At 40.4% G+C, this 23,344-nt stretch overlaps 1 protein-coding gene across 1 annotated transcript in view; it reads left to right on the top strand.

The window, feature by feature from the left end:
- Man2a1 (mannosidase alpha class 2A member 1) overlaps positions 1-23,344 on the top strand; it is a 163,001-nt gene that overhangs the window by 78,096 nt on the left and 61,561 nt on the right. The window contains exons 10-12 of the mRNA XM_038339431.2: positions 1,678-1,860; positions 6,012-6,126; positions 7,630-7,700. Coding sequence (XP_038195359.1) covers positions 1,678-1,860; positions 6,012-6,126; positions 7,630-7,700 — 369 coding nt within the window. The remainder of the gene's footprint in view (positions 1-1,677; positions 1,861-6,011; positions 6,127-7,629; positions 7,701-23,344) is intronic.

The following is a 23,344-nucleotide window of genomic DNA, read 5'->3' as shown; positions in this document are numbered from 1 at the left end:
AGTGGAATTTTATTTTTTAGTGGAATATTTTGAGATAACCCTGTATAGTACCGTGGTTCTCAACTTGTGAGGTGTGACCCCCCCAAGGGGGGTTGCATATCAATATCAGATAGTTACATTAGGATTCATAACAGTAGCAAAATTACAGTTATGAAGTAGTAACAAAATAATTTTATTAATGGGGGTTACCACAACACAGGGTCACATCATTAGGAAAGTTGAGAACCACCGCTCCAGTATGTTCACTGTTTTTCAAAGCAGGAATCTTTACCAAAATGTAAGTGACCATACATATGATTTGTCTAACTCTGACCTGCTCATTCCCATGGCATGAGTCTGGAAAAGAAATTCGAAATGGTGGTTATTTATCTTTTCCATATTTTTACAATTTAGATCGCTCATAACCTTTTACAAAAAATGGACTTCTAATATATACTTTTTTCTGAATATTGATACATTTTAAGATGCCTTTATCCATTCTCTTTAGCATGTTTGTTATGTAGAACCTTCTTAGGCCTTTAGGTCCACGTTGCCTTTAAAAACATTTTAAATTAAACCTGTTTTGAAGACTGTCTTCAAAACCATAAGCTTACATTCTTGTCTAAAGTCATTAAAACATATGAAAAAGACAGATACAGTACTTTGTGCCAGCACCTAAGAGGTAGGAGGATTTTCAGGAGTTAGAGGCCAGTCTGGGCTACAAAGTAGAAACTGACCTTGAAAAACAAAACAAAACCTAAAAAGAAAGTTCACATACTGTTGGCAGAGGAGAGGCCATTCATTCATTCCTGGCTGTCCAGACCCAAAATAATCACTCAGAAACTATATTATTTGCAATACTATTTGACCAATAGCTTAAGTATATTTCTGGCCAACTTGTATATCTTAAATTAACCCATTGCTTTTAATCTGTGTATTGCCATGTGGCTGTGGCTTACCACTAAAGTTCAATTGCATCTGTCTCATGAAGGTGGCTACATGGCTTCTCTCTGACTCTGCCTACTCTCTTTATATATCTCTTTCAGCCTGGCTTTGCTCTGTTAAGCTGCCTACATCAACTTATAACAACTGTGTTACTTGCTCTTTGTGGTAGTTTGTCCTCATAGGCTCAGATTTGAATGTTTGGTTCCTAGTTGGTGGAACTGTTTGGGAAGAATTGGGGTGTGGCCTTGTTGGAGAAGGTATGTTACTAGAGGATGAGTTCACACCCGGCCCAGTCTCTCACTCTGCCTGCTTTCATTTTTCTCACTGTGTTATGTACAGTTGGCCCTACCTTCCACCAATAGGCTCTGGTTTTTTTCCAGGGTTATTGTAAACACAGTAGTCATTGGTGATTGAGAACCTAAATACATTTACTAGGTACAATGTTGGTTTCATAGAAAAGGTTATCATTAGTGTCTTCTTTTTAATGAATTAACATTGTAGATTTCTTTTTAACACTGTGTTTGAAAGTCATCAGTGAGCTAGGCATGGTAGTATATTTGTTAAACCCAGCACCAGTGGGGCTAGTGGTGGGTGTGGGCAGAGACAGGTGGATCTCTATGAGTTCAAGGCTAGCCTGGCCTACATAATAATATCCTGTCTCATCTATAAAAGCAACAGCAACAAAAGCATCAATGATTGTAAGCTCAAATGTTTTCTTCAGAAAATATATTAATGGCTCTTTTATGCACTTAGGACTGCTGAAATTCTTTACCATTTGGCCTTGAAGCAAGCTCAGAAATATAAGATAAATAAGTTCCTCTCATTACCACACTACACAACACTGACAGAAGCCAGAAGGAACTTAGGACTGTTTCAGCATCACGATGCCATCACAGGAACTGCGAAAGACTGGGTGGTCGTGGATTATGGTACCAGGTAACGTAATTATTGAAACACAGATTCAAGTAAAGTCTTTTTAACTTGAGTCATACCGATATATACGTGTGTGTGTGTGTGTGTGTGTGTGTGTGTGTGTGTGTGTATGTGTGTGTGTATTTGGATACAAAGCTGCTTGTGTATAACAGATCACATACATAGTGTTATTTGTTCTATATATTCCTATAGCCGACCATCACCAATTTTCCAGAATTCTGTAAGCATCATGGTAGCCTCAGCTCCCACCTCCAGTCTCCAGATATTAGGCACTGTCTTAAAGGAAGACCTGCTTTCTCCTAAGTATAGTTTGACAGTTGAGGTTATCTTCTTTATCAGGTAGCTCAGTCGTGTTTTCTTTCATACCCGCTTGTTCACGGATGCTTGACGTATTCTTAGAGGGACACCAATAGGAACGTGTAGTGAGGGAAGTCAGTTGTGTATGGGTGGTGACAGCAGTTGGAAGTGAGAATGGTGGCTGGGGCATGGAGATAAAGGATCTTCATGGAGGGTCTCAGACAATCGAGAACGCATGTACTTAAAGAATTTTTAGATTAAAGACTATTGAAGAATTAGAAGCTGTTGTGTACACTGTGGCTTGGAAAGGCCGTCTTTCTAACGAGTGCTTCCCAGCAGTGGAAAGGCTGACCTTCAGTGGTGGAGACCTCTATCATCATGCCAGTGTGGATAACAGGCATGGGGATCGACCTACTTGGGGAGGGTTTCACATTGGACAGGACAGCTTACCCGTTGTCTTACTATGTGTCGACTGTGGTTTCTTCTGATTTTCTTACCGTTTCTTTGCTATGCAGGGATGCTGTATCCAGTGGTAGGGAGTGTGTCTACCATGCATGGGATCTACTAGTGTAATCCCTTGTGCTACAAAATGCGCATAAAAGATACTACACTTTGTAATATCTTAAAACCATCAGACATATGCTGTGATGTTCTTATACATTTGGAACTTGATTTGTTTCGAAACTATTCCTGTAGGTGAGAAGGCTGTGGATCTAAACAATTGGTTTGCAAGCATTGACATTACTAAGGGCTAAAGTTTTTAGTTACAATATTTTAACTAGTTTTCTAGAAACAAAGAGGAAATAGATTTTTCTTAAAGGCTCACTATTGACTCGAGCCCTTCAAAAAGTATGTCTAAGGTAGCATCTTGCATATCTTCTCAGTTTTCACGATTGTATTCTGTACAGAGGTTGAGCTGGCATTAGTGTCAGCATTGTCTGTTTCTCTCATAACAAGCAGGTGGAAAGCAAGGTCAGTACCTGCTTGTCCTTGTTCTTGCCTCTGGCTTAAGGAGGATTTCTATGAAAGTCTTGGACTCGCGGGGCAGGGGGTAGCCATGCCTCTGCTCTACCTCACCTGCTCTGTGTGGCTGCCATCAGACACTGAATTTTTGTCCACTCTCCGTCTCTTGTCTTTTGTAGGAGGCCAACACTAGGTGCCCAGTGTGGGTTCTGATACTTGAGCTTAATAAACCAGGCCTGTGCAGCACGGCCTATTAGAGGGGGTGGAAAGACACAGTCATTTTCAAATTGTTCTTGACATTTGTGAATTTACCCTGCCAGTACTTCACACTTCAACCGAGAAGTCGTAAACAATTATCAAGTCATTAGCACAGACGCTTTGAAGAAAGAGATTTCAAAACACATGTTTAGAGAATTAGAGACAAAGAGGCAGCTAGCACTGGCACTTCCTTACGCTCACACTGCTGACTGCTGTTCACTCAGATGTTGGCAGGCACGTCCCTGCGAACAGTCGTGCGAGTGACGGACTGATGGCTACTAAGAGCAGTTCCAAGCAGGATTAATCCTGCTCTGTTTATCTTCATGTCATATTTTAGAAATCTGTAGATACCCCAGTCAGTATGCCAGCTCCACGGTGCCCAAGGGATTCAGGCCCTTCCGACCTCTTTCTCTTTCCCCAGGGTGAGCCTGAGAGCTGTGCTTTCAGCAGTAGCTAAATATTTACCTATTTGTTATTTTTGTTTTTGTTTTTTCTTTTGTTAAACAGGGTTTCTCTGTGTAGCCCTGGTTTTCCTAGAATTCTCTCTGGAGGCCCGGTTGTTTAAGATAGAGAAAGAGAATGCCCCGTGGCTGATTTGAGGGTTAATTTTAATCATAACATGAAAAAAAAGGAAGTTACCTGGGACAGAAGGATGGATATGTAGTGTCACATGTCGATAACATGGCTTATAGAAGGGAAGAAGTCAGTTATGTAAAGATTTAAAAGTCTTTCCTCTTTCCCTATGTTGTAATTACAGTAGCAGGAGAAAGCTAACTGCAAGGTGAGTGTGAGCGTCCAAACGCACAGATGAAACTGTTGACCGACAGAAACGATACCAGCTGTTCAAACACAGCCGTGACCATAAACGGAAAAGCTGTGATCCCCGAGTGCGTGTTCTCTGGACCATGTTCTGTATTAATAGGCCGAGCTCGTGTTAAGATGTTCGAGGCACCGAGAAATCTCACATTGATGAGAGGTTTAAATGTTTAAATTTCGTTCTGCCCCATGTTTCTTGAACTTACTTACTGGGCTTTGTTTAGCTACGTTTTAATCAGGGCAGCTTTGCATCTATGAGGAGTGTTTGTGGGAATGCTCCATTCTACGTCAGTGCTGATCTCATTAGGACGCCGGGAGTGTATGGGATAGATGCAAGCATCAATCTTTAGCTCACTTTAATTAGGACTGTTTAATATCGTCGAAAATGACTCTACAGGTTTAGCTGTCTGGTAAAGATAGCCATACAGCTACTAGAAACAAGCGTTGGTTGAAGGAATTATTTCCTTAACTAAACTACCTTCAGTCATCTGGCCTTTAGTCTGTTGAGAACACCTAATACCAAGGGCAAAGGTGGCATGCCGAGAAATTCTTCTGGATAATGGTACGAACTAGAGTCCATAATAAGATTTTATTATTAATGTTAAAGATTTACTATGCAAATTATTTAATTAATAATATTAATCATGTACACTTAAGGTTTTATGTTCTGCCATAGGAAGTTGGTACTTTTGTTTGGTTGGTTTGGGTTTTTTCTAACTGACGTAGAGATTTTTGTTTGTTTTGAGACAAAGCCTCTGTATTTCAGGCTTGAACTCTCACGCTGTATTCTTGACTGGTATCAACTTTGTGGTGATCTTACTGGTCCACCTGCATGCCGAGACCATGTCCAGCGCCTTTTATAAATGTTTGCTGCTGTTGTAGAATGCTAGCAAACATGTTTTAGCACGCAGATACCAGTTTGCTCCCTGTAGTAGAGAAAGCGATGGTCGAGTCTATGAGCACAGTAGGTCTTTCCGATCATTTAACATGGTTGGCAAAGCTTATTTGCAAGTTCTGATCAAGTGTTTGTTTAAGGATGCTTGGTCCATAAAACCTTATACAAGCCTGGGTTTGGAAAATTATAGAGAATTCACACCAAGTCCTTTCCCTCGGGGTTGCCTCAGCAGTTACAGGTGGTTTGCTGAGAGTACACTTCAGAGCCCAGAATCAGGGGAGTCTTGAGTCTCCATTTGTTTCTCAGACATAGCATAAAACTTGAGTGTAGTTACTAATGTCAGTGCCCAAGCAGAGCAACAAGGATGAAGACCACCCTGCCATTCAGATCTGTGAGAACTCCTCTTCTTCGTAATTGTCTTGAACAAGAACATGACATAAATCCAACCAGATATCACTGTTAGTCCTCGGGAACAGCTTACGTACAGATTGGATAGTCTTGCTAACCTAGAGTTAATAGTGTATTTCCTTTTGCAGTTCTATTAACACTCAACTTTTTTTCCCTCCTGGAATGAAGAAGTAAATAATTGCTGTGTAATATATTTTTTGTAGCTCTTGGAATAATCGTGATAGATATACTTATTTGGCATGTTTGTAAGCATTTTGAATAAATGAGTGTGATTTGGATATGTCCAGGAGAGCTTTATTTTAGCTGAACCAGTTTATTTACTGGTGGAATCTTCTGACCTAGTATTTACCCCTTAGTATTTGATTCTAGAGGAAAACAGAGAGCTAGTTCATTATAGAATCTCAATGTATTTAGCCTTATGAAAATAAGATGAAAATAGTGGTGACTTGGCCATTGTTTTCAAAATGAAAATATGCAGAATTTGGAGTTCTCAAACTAATACAATTTTGCTTTACAGACTCTTTCAGTCACTAAATTTTTTGGAGAAGATAATTGGAGATTCTGCATTTCTCCTCATCTTAAAGGACAAAAAGATGTACCAGTCTCAGCCTTCTGACACCTTCTTAGAGATGGTTAGTTGATTTATTCTATGATTGCAAAAACCATTTGATTCTTTTGTACTTGGATTAGAAAAGTGATGAGAAGCTCCATTAAAATAACATTAAAGTATTAAAATTGTTTTGTCCATTATTTAAAGAATTTTTATCACTTTGTATAAATGTCTGCATATTCAACCATCTCTTTTCTGTAGGTGCGTTTGCATTAATTTCTGCCTGTAATTCATTCTGCCTAAATCTTAGCATGAGCTTATTTAACAGTAGACAAAATAGACTTTTTGAACACTGTTTCATTATAAAATAACCAGGCATTATAATTAATTATTCCTCTTGGCTATAATTAGAAACCACTTGATACTTGAATTTTTTCAGCCCCTAATCTGCTTCTGATAAAACTGATTTTGAGTGTCGTTTTTGGTGTCAGGATAGATTCATTGGACAGTGCAGAGGTGTGCATATTGACGGTGCAGAGCTTAAGGAACTAGGAGACTAGCTATCTGCCTCCACCTGGACCTCTGAGGGCCTTGGATGTTTTCCTAGTTCATTTTCAGCATCTGTGAATAGGGTGGTGGTATCTGCCTTGGCTCGGGCCGGTAGTAGGGGAGCAGGAGAGTCAATACAGCAGAAAGTGCACCGAGAGGGACATGCCTCCCCTCATCCAGAAGAGCCATGGAGAAGATGGCTGAGTACCACCCTCTACACATCCTCTTCACAACATGGATATTCAAAATTGTAACTTAGGTAGCATTAGTATCTTTTATGAATGTTGGGATTTGGAATGTTATGTGCAATTTGAATTTACACGTCTGGAATTAGAGATGCAGCTTCAATATTTTCTTAGATGGCTGCTTGTAATCAAGTCATGATTACAAATTTTCATTTTATTTATTTATTTATTTTTTTTTTTTTTTGGTTTTTTGAGACAGGGTTTCTCTGCAGCTTTAGAGCCTGTCCTGGAGCTAGCTCTTGTAGACCAGGCTGGTCTCGAACTCACAGAGATCCGCCTGCCTCTGCCTCCCGGCCAAATTTTCATTTTAAAGTGAAAAAAAAAAAAAAAAACCACAAGAAGTGGGTGTACATTTCCCAAGGTTGCGAGATACAGAATGCAAAGATTGGAGAATTTTCTCTAGCGCTCAGATTTACTTAGTTAGAAAATGGAGCAACCCATTGTATCATTGTAGACTGTGTAATACATATTGTACTTAGGTCTGATACTCTTATCTCTGTCTCTCTTTGTCTGTGTATCATCCCTGTCTGTCTGTCTGTCTGTCTGTCTGTCAGTCTGTCTGTCTGTCTGTCTGTCTGTCTGTCTGTCTGTGTCTCTCTCTCTCGCTCTCACACACATATACACAAATTAGGATTTGCTTTGAATTTTGGCAGGCTTCCTATACCTTGAAAGAGAATCATTGTCACCATATTGTGATTCCTTCCAAAAATGTTGTAAGGTGGTATTGGATAGCTAATTTCAATGCTTAGTTTTTAAAAGTTAAATTTAAGAATACGATGCCTTTCTTACAGGACACGAAGCAAATTTCACAAGATTCTCTGCCAAAAAAAACTGTGATACAACTGAATGCACAGGAGCCCAGGTAAATCTGTAATTCCTTGTAGGTGTTTGCCACTTCCCTGGCAATCCTTGTTTCTATGGCTTGGACCTTCATTCAGCACATATTTTAAGGAAGTTTTTCTTTAAATCAATTACTTTTTTTCTGAAGAAATATGACAGTCATATTCAGTGCTCAGAACTAACTTGGTACGGCGATTACTGTGTTTATGATTATAATATTTATATAAATGGAAGTCAGGGGTTGGAAAATAATGTAGCTTGTGATCCAGATATTTCTGTATCTTTGTAATGCTGTTTTTAGATTATTGGGTTTTTGCATTGATCTTCCATGAAGTTCCTTGGTTTTCATTAATCCCAGATCCTAAGTATTTTAAAGGAAGAAATAATCTAATAACTGGCAGACCACAGTTTCGTCTCTTCCATTTTCATTGGAAAACTACCCTGTTTCTTCTTAGACTACAACATTGTTGATGCGTACTGAAGTAAATGGTCAGGTTGTTTATTAAATAAAAGTCAGCATAACTCGTGGGTGCCTTTGAGTTATAAAGAAGGGCAGCTGTTTGCGTTGGTCCTCTCTCACCCTCCATGTTTCCTGACCAAGTATCAGTCAGTTACTACCCGTGAACCTGGGCCTGTGCTATTTTGTCATAATGTAATTTTTAAATTTTAATTGAGAAATTTAGTGTCACCTCTTTCAAGTTGAAGACTAAAATGTTTTAAAGTTGATTTGTGACTTTCAGCTAAGTATGATTCATTAAAATTAGGGAACATAAATACAGTAACATTAAAAACAGTCTGCAGTACTAATGAAGTTGACGTTTTGATGAGGCACTCGGCAAATCCATGGTTGTCTGATTTCTTCCATAAGTAGAGACCTTTGCAGCTTGTTCCTAACAAGAAATGGGGGTTCTTTACTTTCTGGGGTACTCAGAAACTCTGCTGAGCTCATTAAATCTTTTACTGCCAGCTCATAGCGTGGAAAGATAACGGCATGGGAAGAAGCCTCAATTATAAAATGTTTCCTTTGTTTTAAAAGAAATAATGTTTGAATGTATTTGCGGGTAGGCGTCTGCTTCTTAAATATCGTATAATAATAAGCTATTTGGCTTTAATAATCATAGGAACTTTTTTTTCTATCTCCTGTTTTGACATGGGAAGATCTTTTGTTTGCTGGCCCTAAGGATGCTAAGTACTTCAACAAGTGATGGTGACAGATGTCATTGCTGCCCTCCCTGGTTGCATGTTGTTGTGCATTGAGGCAGGCTGGGGTCTCAGCAGGTCAGAGGGAGAGCCTGTGCCTTGGGCAGGGCATAGGTCATTTAGCCTTCCCTAAGCTGGAGGAAGAAAGGTAGAACACATGTTATAGTTTTATGTTTTAAAGTTGATTTGTGACTTTCAGCTAAGTATGATTCATTAAAATTGGGGAACATAAATACAGTAACATTAGAAATAGTCTGCAGTGATGTTTATAGTTATGGAGACGGGTTTACTTATGGATCAGCACAGATGAAAATTTTAAGGCTTCTGGTCAAATATGCCCTTGAGCAGCTCATATTTAAGCAAGGTTTTCTTCTACTGCCTTCTTTTCAAGTACACTCCTGCCAAAGGGCAGTGCGGCCTCTTCTGTAATTTGACTGTTGGGTTCTGTTTCTGTCTCTATCTGTTTTGTATCTTATGTTTTAATATCTAGTTTTTACTTGGTAGCTACAAATCACATAGTTATTGATATGCTAGTAAAATCGCCTATGAGCTAAAAGAATGACAGCGGCCTTTAAAAAGATCTCAACAGTTTTACTTAGCTGGTCAGGCAAATTCAATAGCTCTTCTGGGTCTTTAAACAGAAAGTTTAGAATTGTGGTGCTGAGAGTTTCTCATGAATCTTCTAGAATTTTCTTGGATGTAATTTTAAGTTCAGTTCTCATTTGAGTAGCCAATTATTAATGTAAGTAAACCAAACATTCACAGTGTGGAAGATGACACACAGAGAGTGAAAAGTATTATTCTTATTTGTAGCTATAATACAGATGCATTTGGTAGAGGTGAGCAGTTACACGTAGGATTAATATTCTGGGGGTGTTTAGGAAAAACAGAGACTTAGGGAGTTGATAATGTAAAAAAAAAGTAAGAAGAGTTTTGATACAAACCGATAAATTTTAAGTAGTGCATACAAATGGATTTACTCATGCCATTGGTGTTGTTAATTATGACCTAATACAATTTGCTTCATATTCAGAAAGCAGTGCAAGTGACATCACACTGCTGATGCGCGTGGTTAATTGCCAGGGCTTCCTGAGCAATGCTTAAAGAAATTAAAGTGTAGGAACCCAAGGAGTGCTTGGATTCAGAAAGAATTTTTTCTTTCTCTTTCTTCTACTCTCAGTTTTCTAAGGAAATTGACTATAAAGACCCCTACTAGAAAGTTTAGTGTCTTGTACGACACCAATAGTACAGGGTGTGTGTACACACACCTGAGTTCCTTCTATTCAGGAAAGACAAGAATGAATTTCACTGTCACTCAGGCCCGGAGGCCACTTTGACCGTAAAGGCAGCTTCTCTCTGTCAGGTGGATTTTCTGAAACGTCACTAAGAGTAAAAACAAATTCATAAACCTGAGAATGGGAAATCTTCAAGTTAAATAGTTTTGCTTCGTTTTTGATGTTGTGACAGAAAACTAGGTTGACTGAGCTTTAATGACCATGAGTTTAAATGGTTCATGCTCCGGAGGTTGGGAAGTCCAAGGTGGAGCCGCCGCATCTGAAGAGGGCCTCCGTGCTGACTCATCCACGGTGCTGAGTCAGCCCATGGTGGCAGTGGGGTCCCAGAAGTAGTTGTGTTGGCGGTAAATGCATCATTTTATCAGGAGCTACTTTCAATTAATGAGCCCATTTCTCTGATGTAGCAGATCCCAGATTACCTAACCACATCCTCAGGGTCTCAGCATTCAACACTTTTACTTACTTAGTACAGGAACATTCAAACCATGGCAGGTGATTTTAGTTTGAGATAAATTTATTTAAACCATTACAAATTTACCTGTAAGAGGTTTTAATTTTTAGTAAGGTATTTCTTGGCAAATAATCTTTTTCTCTCCTTTTTTAATTCTATTCCTCCTTCTTTTCCATCTTTACTTCCTCTCTTTTTTAAAAAGGAGAGGTAAAGAGGGAGGGAGGGAGGGAGGGAGGGAGGAAAGAAGGGAGAGAGGGAGGGAGGGAGGGAGGGATAGAGGGGGGTAGAATTAATTTGACACAGGAATCAATGGTTTGGATGCTTCCTAATATCAACAGGAATAAAAACTACCTAATTCAGACAAGGCCCTCCGTATTGGTCTTGCCCTTTGCTGGTTGAAGAACCCTTCCTTGGTACCTCCTTCCACTGCTCTGGTTCTCACCTGCTCCATCTCCTTCCATTGCTCTGGGTCTTAGCTGCCCTTTATGATCTGCTTGAATGACTATAGTCCTCTTGCTCTTTTCTCTCCAGTCTCCTATAGTATTTTTTATTTCCTGCAGGTATTGGTGGCAGCTATTCAAATATAGTGCTCTCAGAAAATTCCTCATCACATTCTCCAGGAAATTTATGACCTGTGTAGGAAGTATGACAAATAGTTGTTTTAATAGTCTGCTAAAAAACAAACAAAAAAATCATCTCAATTGTAGCATGTTAAAAACAGTTTGTTACACCTCTCAGGAGAACTGCTGTCCAGTTCCTGCTTAGGGCAGAGTTTGGGACTGCACTCCCCCAAGCTTGGCAGGCCCAAGTGTCTTGGCAAAGTTTCTCATATTGCTGGAAATTACTGCTGTCTATTGCTGATGGCTTAGTGGGGCAGTCAATTGCCAGTGTTTACACATGTCCCCTCCAGAGCAGCTAGTTCCAAGAGGGAGTCTCAAAGCTACCCAAACAAAGCAAAATCAGATTAAAAGTGTACAAAAACACCATTGAGTTCATTTTGAGTTGGCCATACTCCTGGGCATGGAGTATACTCAGTGAGACTCCACTGGAGAAAACTGATTTGTCTTTTGTAAGGGGTGTCAGTTGCAGACAGCTTCATGGTTAGGGGTGGAGCTCATGTCAAAACCAAACGTTGGGCACCAGATAATGATGGAAGTCACAAAATAATCCCACACCAGTTCAGCATTAAAGAATAATAAAAGGGTTATTTATTTTAGGGAAAACTTAGAGATAACTGTCCTAGATAACAGTCCTTTGCACAAACAGGGACAGAGTCGAACTGGAAGCAAGAGGGTGGGTGCACTCTTTACAGCTGCTTTTATAGTATAAGAGACCACACCCAAGTGGGCTGGCATCTTAAAGGCTTTTGGCTGAAGACATGGACTGTGCTCCCACAGAAGTCTCTGAGTTTATCTGTGTGTCAGTCCTGTTGTGTCTAGAAGACACCTTTTCCTTGGAGTCATCCCTCCCCTCTGGCTCTTACCGTCTTCCTGCCTCTCCTTCCCACATTGATCCCTGAGCCCCAAGGGGAGGGATTTGATGAAAACATTCTATTCACGACTGAAAAAGATCTCTAAAGCCTCTCGCTGTCCCCACTCTGTTCACTTGTGGGTCTCTGTGCCAACACATCTACTGCAAGAGGAAGATTCTCTAATGATGGCTGAGTGAGACACAGAGACCCACTCATTCACATACTCAGACATCCCATAAAAACACTAAATGGGAAACCATATATATGGCAAGGAGTTGGAGGATAAAGAGAGAAGAAATGTGTATACATATAATATATATAATATGTATATTTGTTATATATATATAACAAAAATAAAAGCAATAAGATGAAATCTAAACTATATTTGAAAAGAGCTGTGACATGGACATTTTGAAGATGACACCGAGTTCATTTTCCATTGTCATCCACTGCTGGCCATGCAGCCTGTCCTTAAGAGTATTTTGTTTCCCTAGAGAAAAATCTCTGGGAGGAAACTAAATTTTCATTTGCAAGTGGTTATCAATTGGAGATTATTTCTGGGTTAGGGTTGAGGCATGTGTGCACATCTCCATTTTGATCTAGGACCCCATCTGGGGCACACCCTTTACAGGCTCTGTGTATGCTGTCACGGTCTCAGTGAGTTCAATATGTGTATAAATCTTGTTGGTTTCAAAGGCCTTGTTTTCTTGGTGCCCTCTGTCCTCTCTGGGTCTACATTGTTTCCACCTAGTCTTCCACAGGGTTTCCTGAGCCCTGATGGGAGGGTTTTCATGGAGATACCCCAGGGATTGAATATTTCAAGAACTCTTACACTCTGCACAATGTCTGGCTGTGTGTCTCTGTATTTGTTGCCCTCTACTGTAGGAGGGAGCTTCTCCAATATGTCTGAGCAAGGTACTAATCTATGAGTATAGCAAAATGTCAGTAGGAGTCATTTTATTGCTAGGATTTTTGTTGTTGTTTTCCTTCCTTCCTTTCTTTCTTTCTTCCTTCCTTCCTTCCTTCCTTGGCAGCTAATGGTGGCTTGTTTCTGCCAGTATAATTATGTTACAATAATTTCACTCAATTATAATGTCATTGGTAGTGGAAACTATGTACACTCTTAACAGTTATTATATTCCAAATAAAAATTAATAATACAAAGTAATGGGACTAAGGTTCTTTCATTTTCATATGTGTTGTAGGGAGGCCACTTGTTTGTTTTCCTGGCCGCTCAGACTCCTGAAATAACCACACAGAAACTGTATTAATTAAATCACTGTTTGGCCTATTAGCGCTAACTTCTTATTGGCTAGCTTTAATCCATTTCCATTAATCTGTGTATAGCCACATGGTTGGTTGTGGCTTACCAGCAAGATTCTGTGTTTGTCTCTGGCGGCAGTTCCATGGCTTCTCTATGACTCTGCCTCCTTTCTCCCAGCATTCAGTTTAGTTTCCCACTCCTACCTCTATTCCCTCCACAGATCCAAGACCATTTCTTTAATAGTATTCACATCATACAGAGGGGAATCCCACATCACATACATATATATTTCTTTAATTTACTGTGATCACTGTGCCTGTATTTTTGATGTGGTGAGTATTCGTTATCAAGGTTCATTAGGATATATCTAATTATTGATGGAAGAGAATATTAAACTTTAGACGCTAATGTGCATAAAACATGTCCTGTGTTCCATGTCCTGGTGTAGCTTCTACTTTTCTGTCCCATTTGTTATTGGGAAGTAGGGCATCTGAGTGCTTCCTAATGAACTTAGTACACATAAAATAACAATCTGATACAGACTTGAATTTGTGTAACTTATCATTTGAGATGTTAGAGTTTCTATATTATGAGACATGAAAGACTTTAAGGCTTCATCTAATTGTTGCATTCTCATGAAGCCACCACCTTTGAGGTTACATTCTGGAAGCGTCTTCAGGACAAGGATGTGTAAAGGGCCTACAGATGTCTGAGTGAGTTCACCTCATCACGTCTGCTTTCACACTCGGTGCTTGGCTGTGGTTGACAATCGAGTGTCTCTTCATTTCTGAGAGTAGTTCTTCTGCCGTCGATGCCAACTGGGTGATGGAGCTCACGGCTTCAGGTGACTTCTTCCTCACTTGTTACGTCTCTGACAGCTTGCGTACTGAATGAGAGTTGCACTCAGGCAAATAGCTGGTAGAGCTAACCAGGTGTGTAAGTGCGGATTTTAAATCACCAAACCAAGTTTGCATCCTTATTTTTGCTAGAGAATAGAATTCATTATCTACTTATACCTGGCATTGTTATCTATTATAACATTTATTACTATTTATTATTGTAGAATAGAATCGGCAGAAGCGGGTGTAGTTTCAAATGTAACTGAGACGCCTGAACTGAGGTTGCTGTAGCTCGAGATGCGTGTCCCAGGAGAAGAGATACATGCAGAGGGAACTTGCCTAATGCTTGGTTGTGGGAAGATGGAAGATTGCTAGCAACGATAATAAAGACTACAGGCTACAAATCGATTAATTTAAAATGTAAAAGTTAGTTAGTAAAAAGCCTACGCTAATAGGCCAAACAGTGTTACAATTAGTATAGTTTCCATATGTTTTTTTGGGCTGGGCGGCCAGGAAACAAACAAGCAGTCTTTGCCTACACTTGTGGACCGTAATTATTTAAACTCAAATTCTGTGTGCTGGAAAGTTTGGTAGAAATGCCTTCACATTGCTTAGCAGACAGTTGCGCTTTTAACACCAGGAAGTCTGATGGCTTGCTTCCCCACACATGGCACCTCACAGCATAGAAGTTTATCCTAGGGGAATTCAAGACAGTAATAGGCAACATGAATGTATTAGAACTCTGTGCCTGAGACCTCCCACTGGTTCCGAAAACAACTCAAATACTCTTACCTATCAAGACTATCTCATGGGTGGTTGTTGTTGTTGTTGTTGTTGTTGTTTTCCTGTGGGAGAACTGCTGACTGGTAGGACTGGAGAGTCTGAAAACCATAAAAGCTGAGTTAATCTAGTACAGGTCTCTAAGTACAATAGCACAATGCTCTATGGCTCTATATGAGATTTAAGGCCTGAGTTCATAGACTTTCCTGAGAAACTTTTCTGTTTAAATATAATTTGCATGTAAAAAGTATTTGCATATTTGTACCTTCTCTATCTGTGTTGTTTTGTTAATTTGGCTTTTTCAAAATAGTGTTTGACCAGTTTTCTGATTTCATCCTGCTGATTCAATTTCTGATTTCAGTCTGTTGAAATATTTTTAGGATATGCCTGAAGGACCAAACAGAATATAGAACTTAAACAAAATAGTTGAAAAGACTAAGGGAACCGGAAGCATATACCCGCAACATGCCTATTTTTTTTAGGGAAACAAAGTTTTGACTCTGCCATCCCCAGGATGTTCTCTTCATCCTTACTATTCTATTTATTTCATGACATCAAGAATCATGAATATTAATTTCTAAAACACTGTTTCAACCTCTCATTGACTTACATGAAGTAACATCTATTATATTAGTGGAAAAAAATATGATCCTTCCAGTTTGCATGATGGTTGACCAGGGACACTGAGACTCTCAGTTTCCTATCAGTGTTCATGAAAACAAAAAGGTCTCAGAGCATAGACAGTGAGCCCACCACTGTCGGCTATGCTATCCACAGACTACAGAGATGCTGGAACTGAAGACCTGCTGGCCCAGCTGGAAGTGAGTCCAAGACGTCTCTAGAAACAAGTGTGAGAGTAAACCCTTTCTGTTTCAGAACATTTACCCCCGCGCCTTTGAAATTTTGGTCAGGAGATGCTCTTTCAAGGCTCCTAGGAAGTAGACCCCCCCTCCACCTTCCCTTCCTCACGTCTCAGTTGACCAATTCCTCTTCACAGTGCTTTCCAGTCCTTGTCTGGGCCCATGGTGCTGGGAAGCCCAGTGCATTTCATTTCTGTACGCTTATCATGAATCAGCTTCTTATTTCCTAACCACATTTTATTGTTATTTTTCTTTTATGACTTTGTTAATTTTTATGAAACTAATAAATTATAGAAAAGAGTCTCTTTTATATTAAGTTGCTTGTTTTGGAAAGAGTCCAAGAAACTGCATCACTGAAGAATGTTGGTCAAATGGCTGTGTAAGATATGAAAAGAAATCATAAACGATAGACGCAATCTGATGACAGATTGCTTAATATCTAAGTTCTTAGTGTTTTATAGGAAACCCAAGCTCAACACAATGGGTGATTTATGTGTGTAAATAAATGCATACGGCTATGCAGAAAGTAATGCATAAAACGGCAATTAGTAGTCTTATCCTAAAAGCAGAGGTTCTGCTGTAACATCAGTAGATAAGAATATGATGCACATTTATATGTTTTATGGTAAAGTAAAATCTGGAGAATAAGCATGTTTGCCTGAGCAGTCCCCTGCTTACACCCCCAGGTCAACTTGATCTCTGATTTGACGGATCCGTTGCCAGCCTTGCTCACATTAGCCCAAGTGCTTTCACTGCCTATATTTTGTAATAAATTGGAGAACTGAATCTGCCAGAAATAGACTAGTTAGAAACAAGTTGAGACTGATGGTAGATCAATGATCGAGGAAAGTGTTTGCTCAAGGAAACTGCTGATGTCGGCAGCATGGGCCAGAAGATTACTGGGGTGGTCGGTGCTGAAGAGAGAAGCTCTCTATCTGTTCAGACTGCCTGTTCAGAGCTGCGGTGGAAGACTGAATGCCAATTAGGCACAGTCGTCTCGGGTACTAGCCTTCTGGGAACTCGATGTCAATCTGGATCTGCCTGTGGGCTTGCTGGCCTCTGGTTGCTATCTTCTTCATATTCTTCATGAGCCTAACTAGGTGATTTAGTCTTTTCTTTTTCTTTTCTTGCTGTGTATTTCCCTTGCTAAAATATTAGCTCCATGAGAGTAGGGAGAGGTTTGCCTTCGAATTCCCTGGCAGGTATCTGAGGCATCGTAGGCTGCTCACAAATACTTATCAGATTCACTCTATCTAAAAGAAGACCTCCAGCCAGGGCTAAACAGGACAGAGTCTCGGCAGAGTTCTACTGCCTGGAGAATGAGTGAATAGGAAGAAGCTGGAGGAAACTCAGAAGCAAACTGCACAGTGACCAGAACTAGGAAACAAGAAGACATGAAAAAGCAACTTAGCTCCTAAATGATTTGGTGCTGAGGCCACTCAAGAGGAAAAAGGAGCTACTTGGAATTCTTGAAGCTTGAGCTTTGATCTCTAAGAAATATATATCTGTCTTAAATGTACATTAGATCTTTTAGTTCTGCTTTCTAAAAGGATCTCAATTTTGTCATTACATTGGTCAGTTTAATGACAGAAGACTACCTTAAATATCACTACTGTGCTGCTGCTATCTGGACAACTGAAACATATTGCTGAATGGGCAAAATCAAATTACGTGTGTGAACTAGTCATGTAATCAGTGGTCGTAATTGTATGCTAATTCCTTAGCTCAAAACCCATGTTTCCACTGCCCTAAATATAAACTGTAGGGCATTCGACATGGCTTGTATCTGCACTTTAGACTCTAGAATTGTGTCCTGTACCGCTCTAGCCTGTCCTGTGTGCTGCAGTCTCTTAGTAACTGTTAATTCTTGGAGATGCTGTATTCTGTTACCTCTGGGCTCTTTCTGCTTGGAATGAGCTAGATTACCACCAGCAGAAAACCTTCCCACCTAGCTCAGCCACATTGCAGGCCTTTTAAGACTCAGCTTGTTTGGAACCTTTCTTTAAGATCCAGGAGGAAGATGTCACCCTACCTCGACGGGTCCTACTGACCACATGTATGATGTCCCTCTGAAGGGACTTGGTATAAGCCTGTTACAAGTCAGTGGTTTCTGGTTCATTATTGTCACTGATATCCAGAAGTCTCTGAGGAAAGCAGCCCTACAATATCTATAAATTGCACTGGAAGGAATCAGTCCTTCCAAAAATCAGGGGTTGGGATGAGCTGGTATTGTAGACAGAGCTTGCTTCCCAACACTATGTGGCAAGGGAACAAACATCTCGAAAGAACTAAGGTGCTCATCAGTAAGGAAGGATTAACCAAAATCCAGCATTTGCAGAGTGTCACATAAAGTTTAAAAAACTTAAAATTACCTTAATATTTTTATAATAAAGAGAACAATGTGGAAATAGTAAATTCTGAGGTTTACTATTTATTAAATCTTAGCTTAATATTTTTTCAAATTTTTCTTTTTAAATTCCTTGGAGAAAATAAAGATGATGTGTTTGAATTAAAGAAATTATGAATAGTAAAGTATGTAAGATGGACTTAGCAAATAGGAAATGTTTACTGAGTCTAGTAAATTTTTGCTAGCTACAACTTGGATGTGAGCATGGTGAAATACTAGAAAAAAAAGTTACATGTGTTATTTGACTAAGCAGAACTTGTCTGTTAACAAAATCCACTTCCCCTTCAGTCATTTAACCAGGAGCAAATCCAGGTTGGAATTCCCTGCTTCGTTCCCTTTGTCATCCGCCCTCTGACTCTTGCATGAGTCTGGATCTGTGCCTTCCTGAAGGCTGCCCTGTGCTGTCTCCTTCTGTGTCTCTGTCTGTCCCTGTGTGCGTCTATCCTATCTGAGCATCTGCGGAATGTTTCTCTGTCTGTGAGAGGTGTCTGTGTGTCTGCCTGATTCTGTAAGTCTATAAAGGGTTTGGTTCTGTCTGCATTGAATACCGCAGAAAGCATCACAGGGTGCTGGAATGGGATACTTTACAGAAATCTTCAATAGTTTTACAAGGGATTAAGTTGCTGTCACTCAAATAATCCTGTCTGATTGGTATTGTTTGTAACCCGTATCTGCTAATTGCTGCTTTTGACCTTTATGGGAGATTTTAGGACGTTGCTTTCTGTATTTGCTGCTCTCAGCAAATGACAGACATGGGTTATCAGAGTCAGGGGCGTGGACAATGAGATTGCAGCTGTGGTTGTCAAAGTTGACCACATGTGAAACAGAAAGCAAGTCCGACTGACTATTTCTTTGTTTTCTTCTCTTGTGACCTTTGTGTTCCATTTTATTTGTGTTTTATTCTGTGTGCAAGGGTGTTTTGCCTGCACGTCTGTCTTTGTACCACCTTTATGTGGTACTTTCTGAGGCCAGAAGTGACAGATCCCCTGGGACCAGAGTTACAGATGGTTATGAGCTGCTGTGTGGGTGCTGGGAATCAAAACCTGGTCCTCTGGAAGAGCAGCGAGCACCCTGAGCGAGGGAGGCATCACTCTAGTGGGTTACATTGTTTTCTTAAAGGTAGTTTAAACAGTTTGAGAACAAATAGGATAGTAGTTTTAAGTCCTAAGTCACCTCAGGGTGGATTATTAGCTCTGCCTCTGATGTTCCAGTCTCTTAGAATGTAAGAGATATTTTTACAATATTGCATCCCTACAATTGCAGGTCTTTATTGGAACTTTAGCAAATTCGAATCACTTTGGAGTCGTGTTGCCTTCTTAGATTATGATTTTGGTACTTGCTGGTTTCCCTTTGTGATTGGTACTTCTTCTTGTAAGTGGAGTGAGTACTTTATTGTATATTGTGCTCAGCCACTGCAGCAGAAACTTACGGTGTTGTCACAAGAAGGAAGTTGATTTTGTCCTGTGAAGCCTCAGGACAGGCAGTCGAGGTCTCATGGTATGTTCCCCTGGTGTCATCAACAGCCTAGGCTCCTCTGACCTTTTAATTCTTCCAGCAGCGTATGGCTTTTACTCCTTTGGTCCCTGATAGTCCAGGCTTCTCTATTCATTGCATGTGCCATTCAGCTAGAACATGATGAAGACTTTTCATTCAATGGGAACATAATAAATTGCTCAGAATCTCCTTGTACTAGAATAATGATGATTTACAGCTAGAAGAATGCCCTGTAGCCACCACTGGATAGGGAAATCGGTAGATACCCATTTTAGTGTGTGTGTGTGTGTGTGTGTGTGTGTGTGTGTGTGTGTGTGTGTTGCTAGGTATTGAAGTATTTGCATCCTGGATATACCAGGCTAGTGTTCTACCACTGAAATGCATCCTTACCAACATTTGAATGTTCCCCCCCGCCCCAAACTAGAACTGTTGCCAACTTGAAGCAAATTGGGTTTCTATTTGTCAGTAATTGCTGTTGGATCGGCAGCTGCAGCTTCAGCTCAGGCTGGTTAACCAGATCAAACAGTGGCTGCCATCCCTATTGGCTGTTTCCCCCACACTGTTAACTGGAGTCCTGCGTTGTATACCATCAGATATGCCAGGGAAATGAGCTTTTTGCAAAGCTAGAAAAGTCTTAACAATTTGACCCCAAGACACCAGGTGGAAAATCGTATTAAACACTTGTTAATGGAAATGAGAAAGTTCATTTTATTCCAAAATTAAGACATAATTGGATCCTAAAAACTTATGAATCAGAAAAGATATAAAGTAAAAGTCTATGAAATAAGAATAAATATCTTCTATTGGGTGGGACTTGGGATATTAGCGGTGGAGAGGTGTGTTTTCTTTGATTTCTAGATACTTTGATTTCTAGAGTGTTACTCCCTCAGAATCTCCAGTGTTTTTTTTGTACTGGTCTCTGCAGTGGAATCTGCAGTTTGGAATGCTGGCAAGAGCCAACCACCATTACCTTACCTGAAGCCTTCAGAGAGAAAGATGTTTGTGAGGGTTGTTTTCTGGTTTTGTTTTTGCTTTTAATTTTTGGGAAGTAATATTTATTCATGGCATGAAAGTATAGATTCTGCTGCAACATTTCTGGATGTTCAGGTCAAATATGATAAAACAAAAATCCTATACTGCATAGTGTGAGTTCATTGTAGGTTTTCCCACCAAATGAGCTATATAAAAAGCCTTTTTGATTTATTTTTTTTCCTCCAGAACTGTTTGGATTTTATAGATTAGAGAGAAAAAAGAATAGAATAATGGCTTTGGAAAATTAAGAACTTGATTAAGATAGTTAGCAACTTTGTAGAAGAGAGACTGTCACAGGATGCACCTTACTGTCCTGAGTTGTGCTGAGAGTCTGTGTACGCACTGCTCCTTCCACGCTTGGGCTTTTTTCCTGACCGAGTTTCTGTCCCTTTAAGACCTGTTGAAGACCGTGTGACTCCAGGAGTTTGTGCCGGCAAAGCCCTGCTCATTTCACTGCCCTGAGCTGCAGAGCTGAGTTCACTGCGCTGCACCTCCTGAGCGTGAAGCACTAGCGCTGCCCTCCAAGCTTTGCAAGGCTCTGTTCACTGAGCCCGCGAGCTTGCTCAATATCAGGACTCATTGTCTCGTTTTTATTTTCTTGTTCCATTGGTGCAATCCCCGAAATAACATTCCTTAGACAATTCTTCCTTCAGGCAGTTTAATGTTTGCAACAGCTCACGTTAAACAAAGCAATTGTAAATTATATACATTGTAGCTGTCTTTTAGGAGTTTGAGGAAATTGTTAGTGTGGACTCTTCCTCCTTAATGCTTCTAAGGAATGTCCTCTGAAACCCTGCCTTCCACGTTGTCACTTGCCTTTTAAAAGACTCGCCCCTGAGGTTTTATAATTAGTCAGCTGTGATTTCGTTCCTTGGAATAAATTATTTGATCTTCTACTTGTGGAAGGAATTAGATAGATTGCGTTTAAAATGATGGTTTTAAGTTTCATTCCTTGAAATGATGTCAATGATCTAAGTGTTCAAAGAACACCTGCTAAGTGGCCTTGTTAGACTGGATTGTAATTGTCCTTTATTTTAAATCAGGCTTTCTTCACTAGCCATATGGTTCTAGTTTGTTATCAGATTATTGTATAATTAATTGAGTTTGTACACCGTATATTTTAGTTATGTGGTTGGTCTGATGAGATTAAAGTGACTGGTTGGGGCTCAGAGCATTGTGTGACTTCCCATTAACAACCATGATCAGTGGAGCAAAGAGATGGAGGGAAAATATGTGAAGTATGATGAAGTATTTTGATCCTTCCTGATAAGAGGTCAGAGTGAGCATAAATACCACATGTGCAGTCCAGCAAAGATTGCAGTCATTTCTACTTTTGGGGTGCTTGGAAATTTGTAACGACACAGTACCTAAGAAAGACTTTAAGGGGTCAGGTGCTGTCAGGAGTTGCTGGCATTGACGGTCTGTCTGTCAGTGCTCTAGTTTGTTAGCGCTTACATGTCTGCTATGCTGAAATTTTTTAAATTTTAATTTATTTTTATTTTATGTGCATTGGTGCTTTGCCTACATGTATTTCTGTGTGAAGGTGTAAGATGCCCCTGGAATTGGATTTACAGACAGTTGTGAACTGCCATGTGGGTGCTGGGAATTGAACTTGGGTCCTCTGGAAGAACAGTCAGTTCTCTCAAACACTGAGCTATCTCTCCAGTCCCCTGATTTTTTTTTTCTTGCTAGTTGTTGAGAGAGGAACTTCAAGTGTTTTATATTTAAGTATGTGGACTATGAGTGATTTTAAGTGCTCAACGGGGGAGAGTAAGGGATGATTCTGTCACAGATACCATTGTTATGTGTTTCTTTTCTGGCTTTTCACACACTTAGTCCTTAACTAATTTCTAGCACCTTGGAGATTCCTTCAGGAGTTCCTCAGTCCCCTCGGAGTCCCTCAGGCCTGCCGGGTGGCCCTCAGTCCCCTCAGAGTCCCTCAGCCTGCTGGGTGTCCCTCAGGCCTGCCTGGTGTCCCTCAGGCCTGCTGGGTGTCCCTCAGTCCCCTCAGAGTCCCTCAGGCCTGCCGGGTGTCCCTCAGTCCCCTCAGAGTCCCTCAGGCCTGCCGGGTGTCCCTCAGTCCCCTAAGAGTCCCTCAGGCCTGCCGGGTGTCCCTCAGTCCCCTAAGAGTCCCTCAGGCCTGCTGGGTGTCCCTCAGGCCTGCCTGGTGTCCCTCAGTCCCGCTGGGTGTCCCTCAGTCCCCTCAGAGTCCCTCAGGCCTGCCAGGGTTGCGAACATGAAGCAGTTAAGAGAAAGCAGTTCAGAGTATAAAGTGGTGTGGCGATCATTTTAAGGTCTGCCATTCTTCCAAGCCAGATTATTTTTTTCCTTCTAAATGCAGATTAATAAAGTATGCAGTACAAGAGGAGCAGGGAAAAGGAGTTTAGGGAAGGTATCCTAACCCTGAAAAACTCGGGGGACTTCAAGCCCATCTTAGACTTCAGAGCACTTTACAACTTTGTGGTTAAAAATTCAAATAAAAAGAACCTGTGGACTCATCCTCCCACCTGTATTGGAGAGTAGCCTCACTTTTATTTTTAGGCAGGAATCTTATATATGAAATTGGGCCACTC

Source organism: Arvicola amphibius, chromosome 8, assembly GCF_903992535.2.
Source record: "Arvicola amphibius chromosome 8, mArvAmp1.2, whole genome shotgun sequence".
Taxonomy (NCBI): Eukaryota; Metazoa; Chordata; class Mammalia; order Rodentia; family Cricetidae; genus Arvicola; species Arvicola amphibius.
This window is presented reverse-complemented; position numbering and strand designations above follow the sequence as displayed.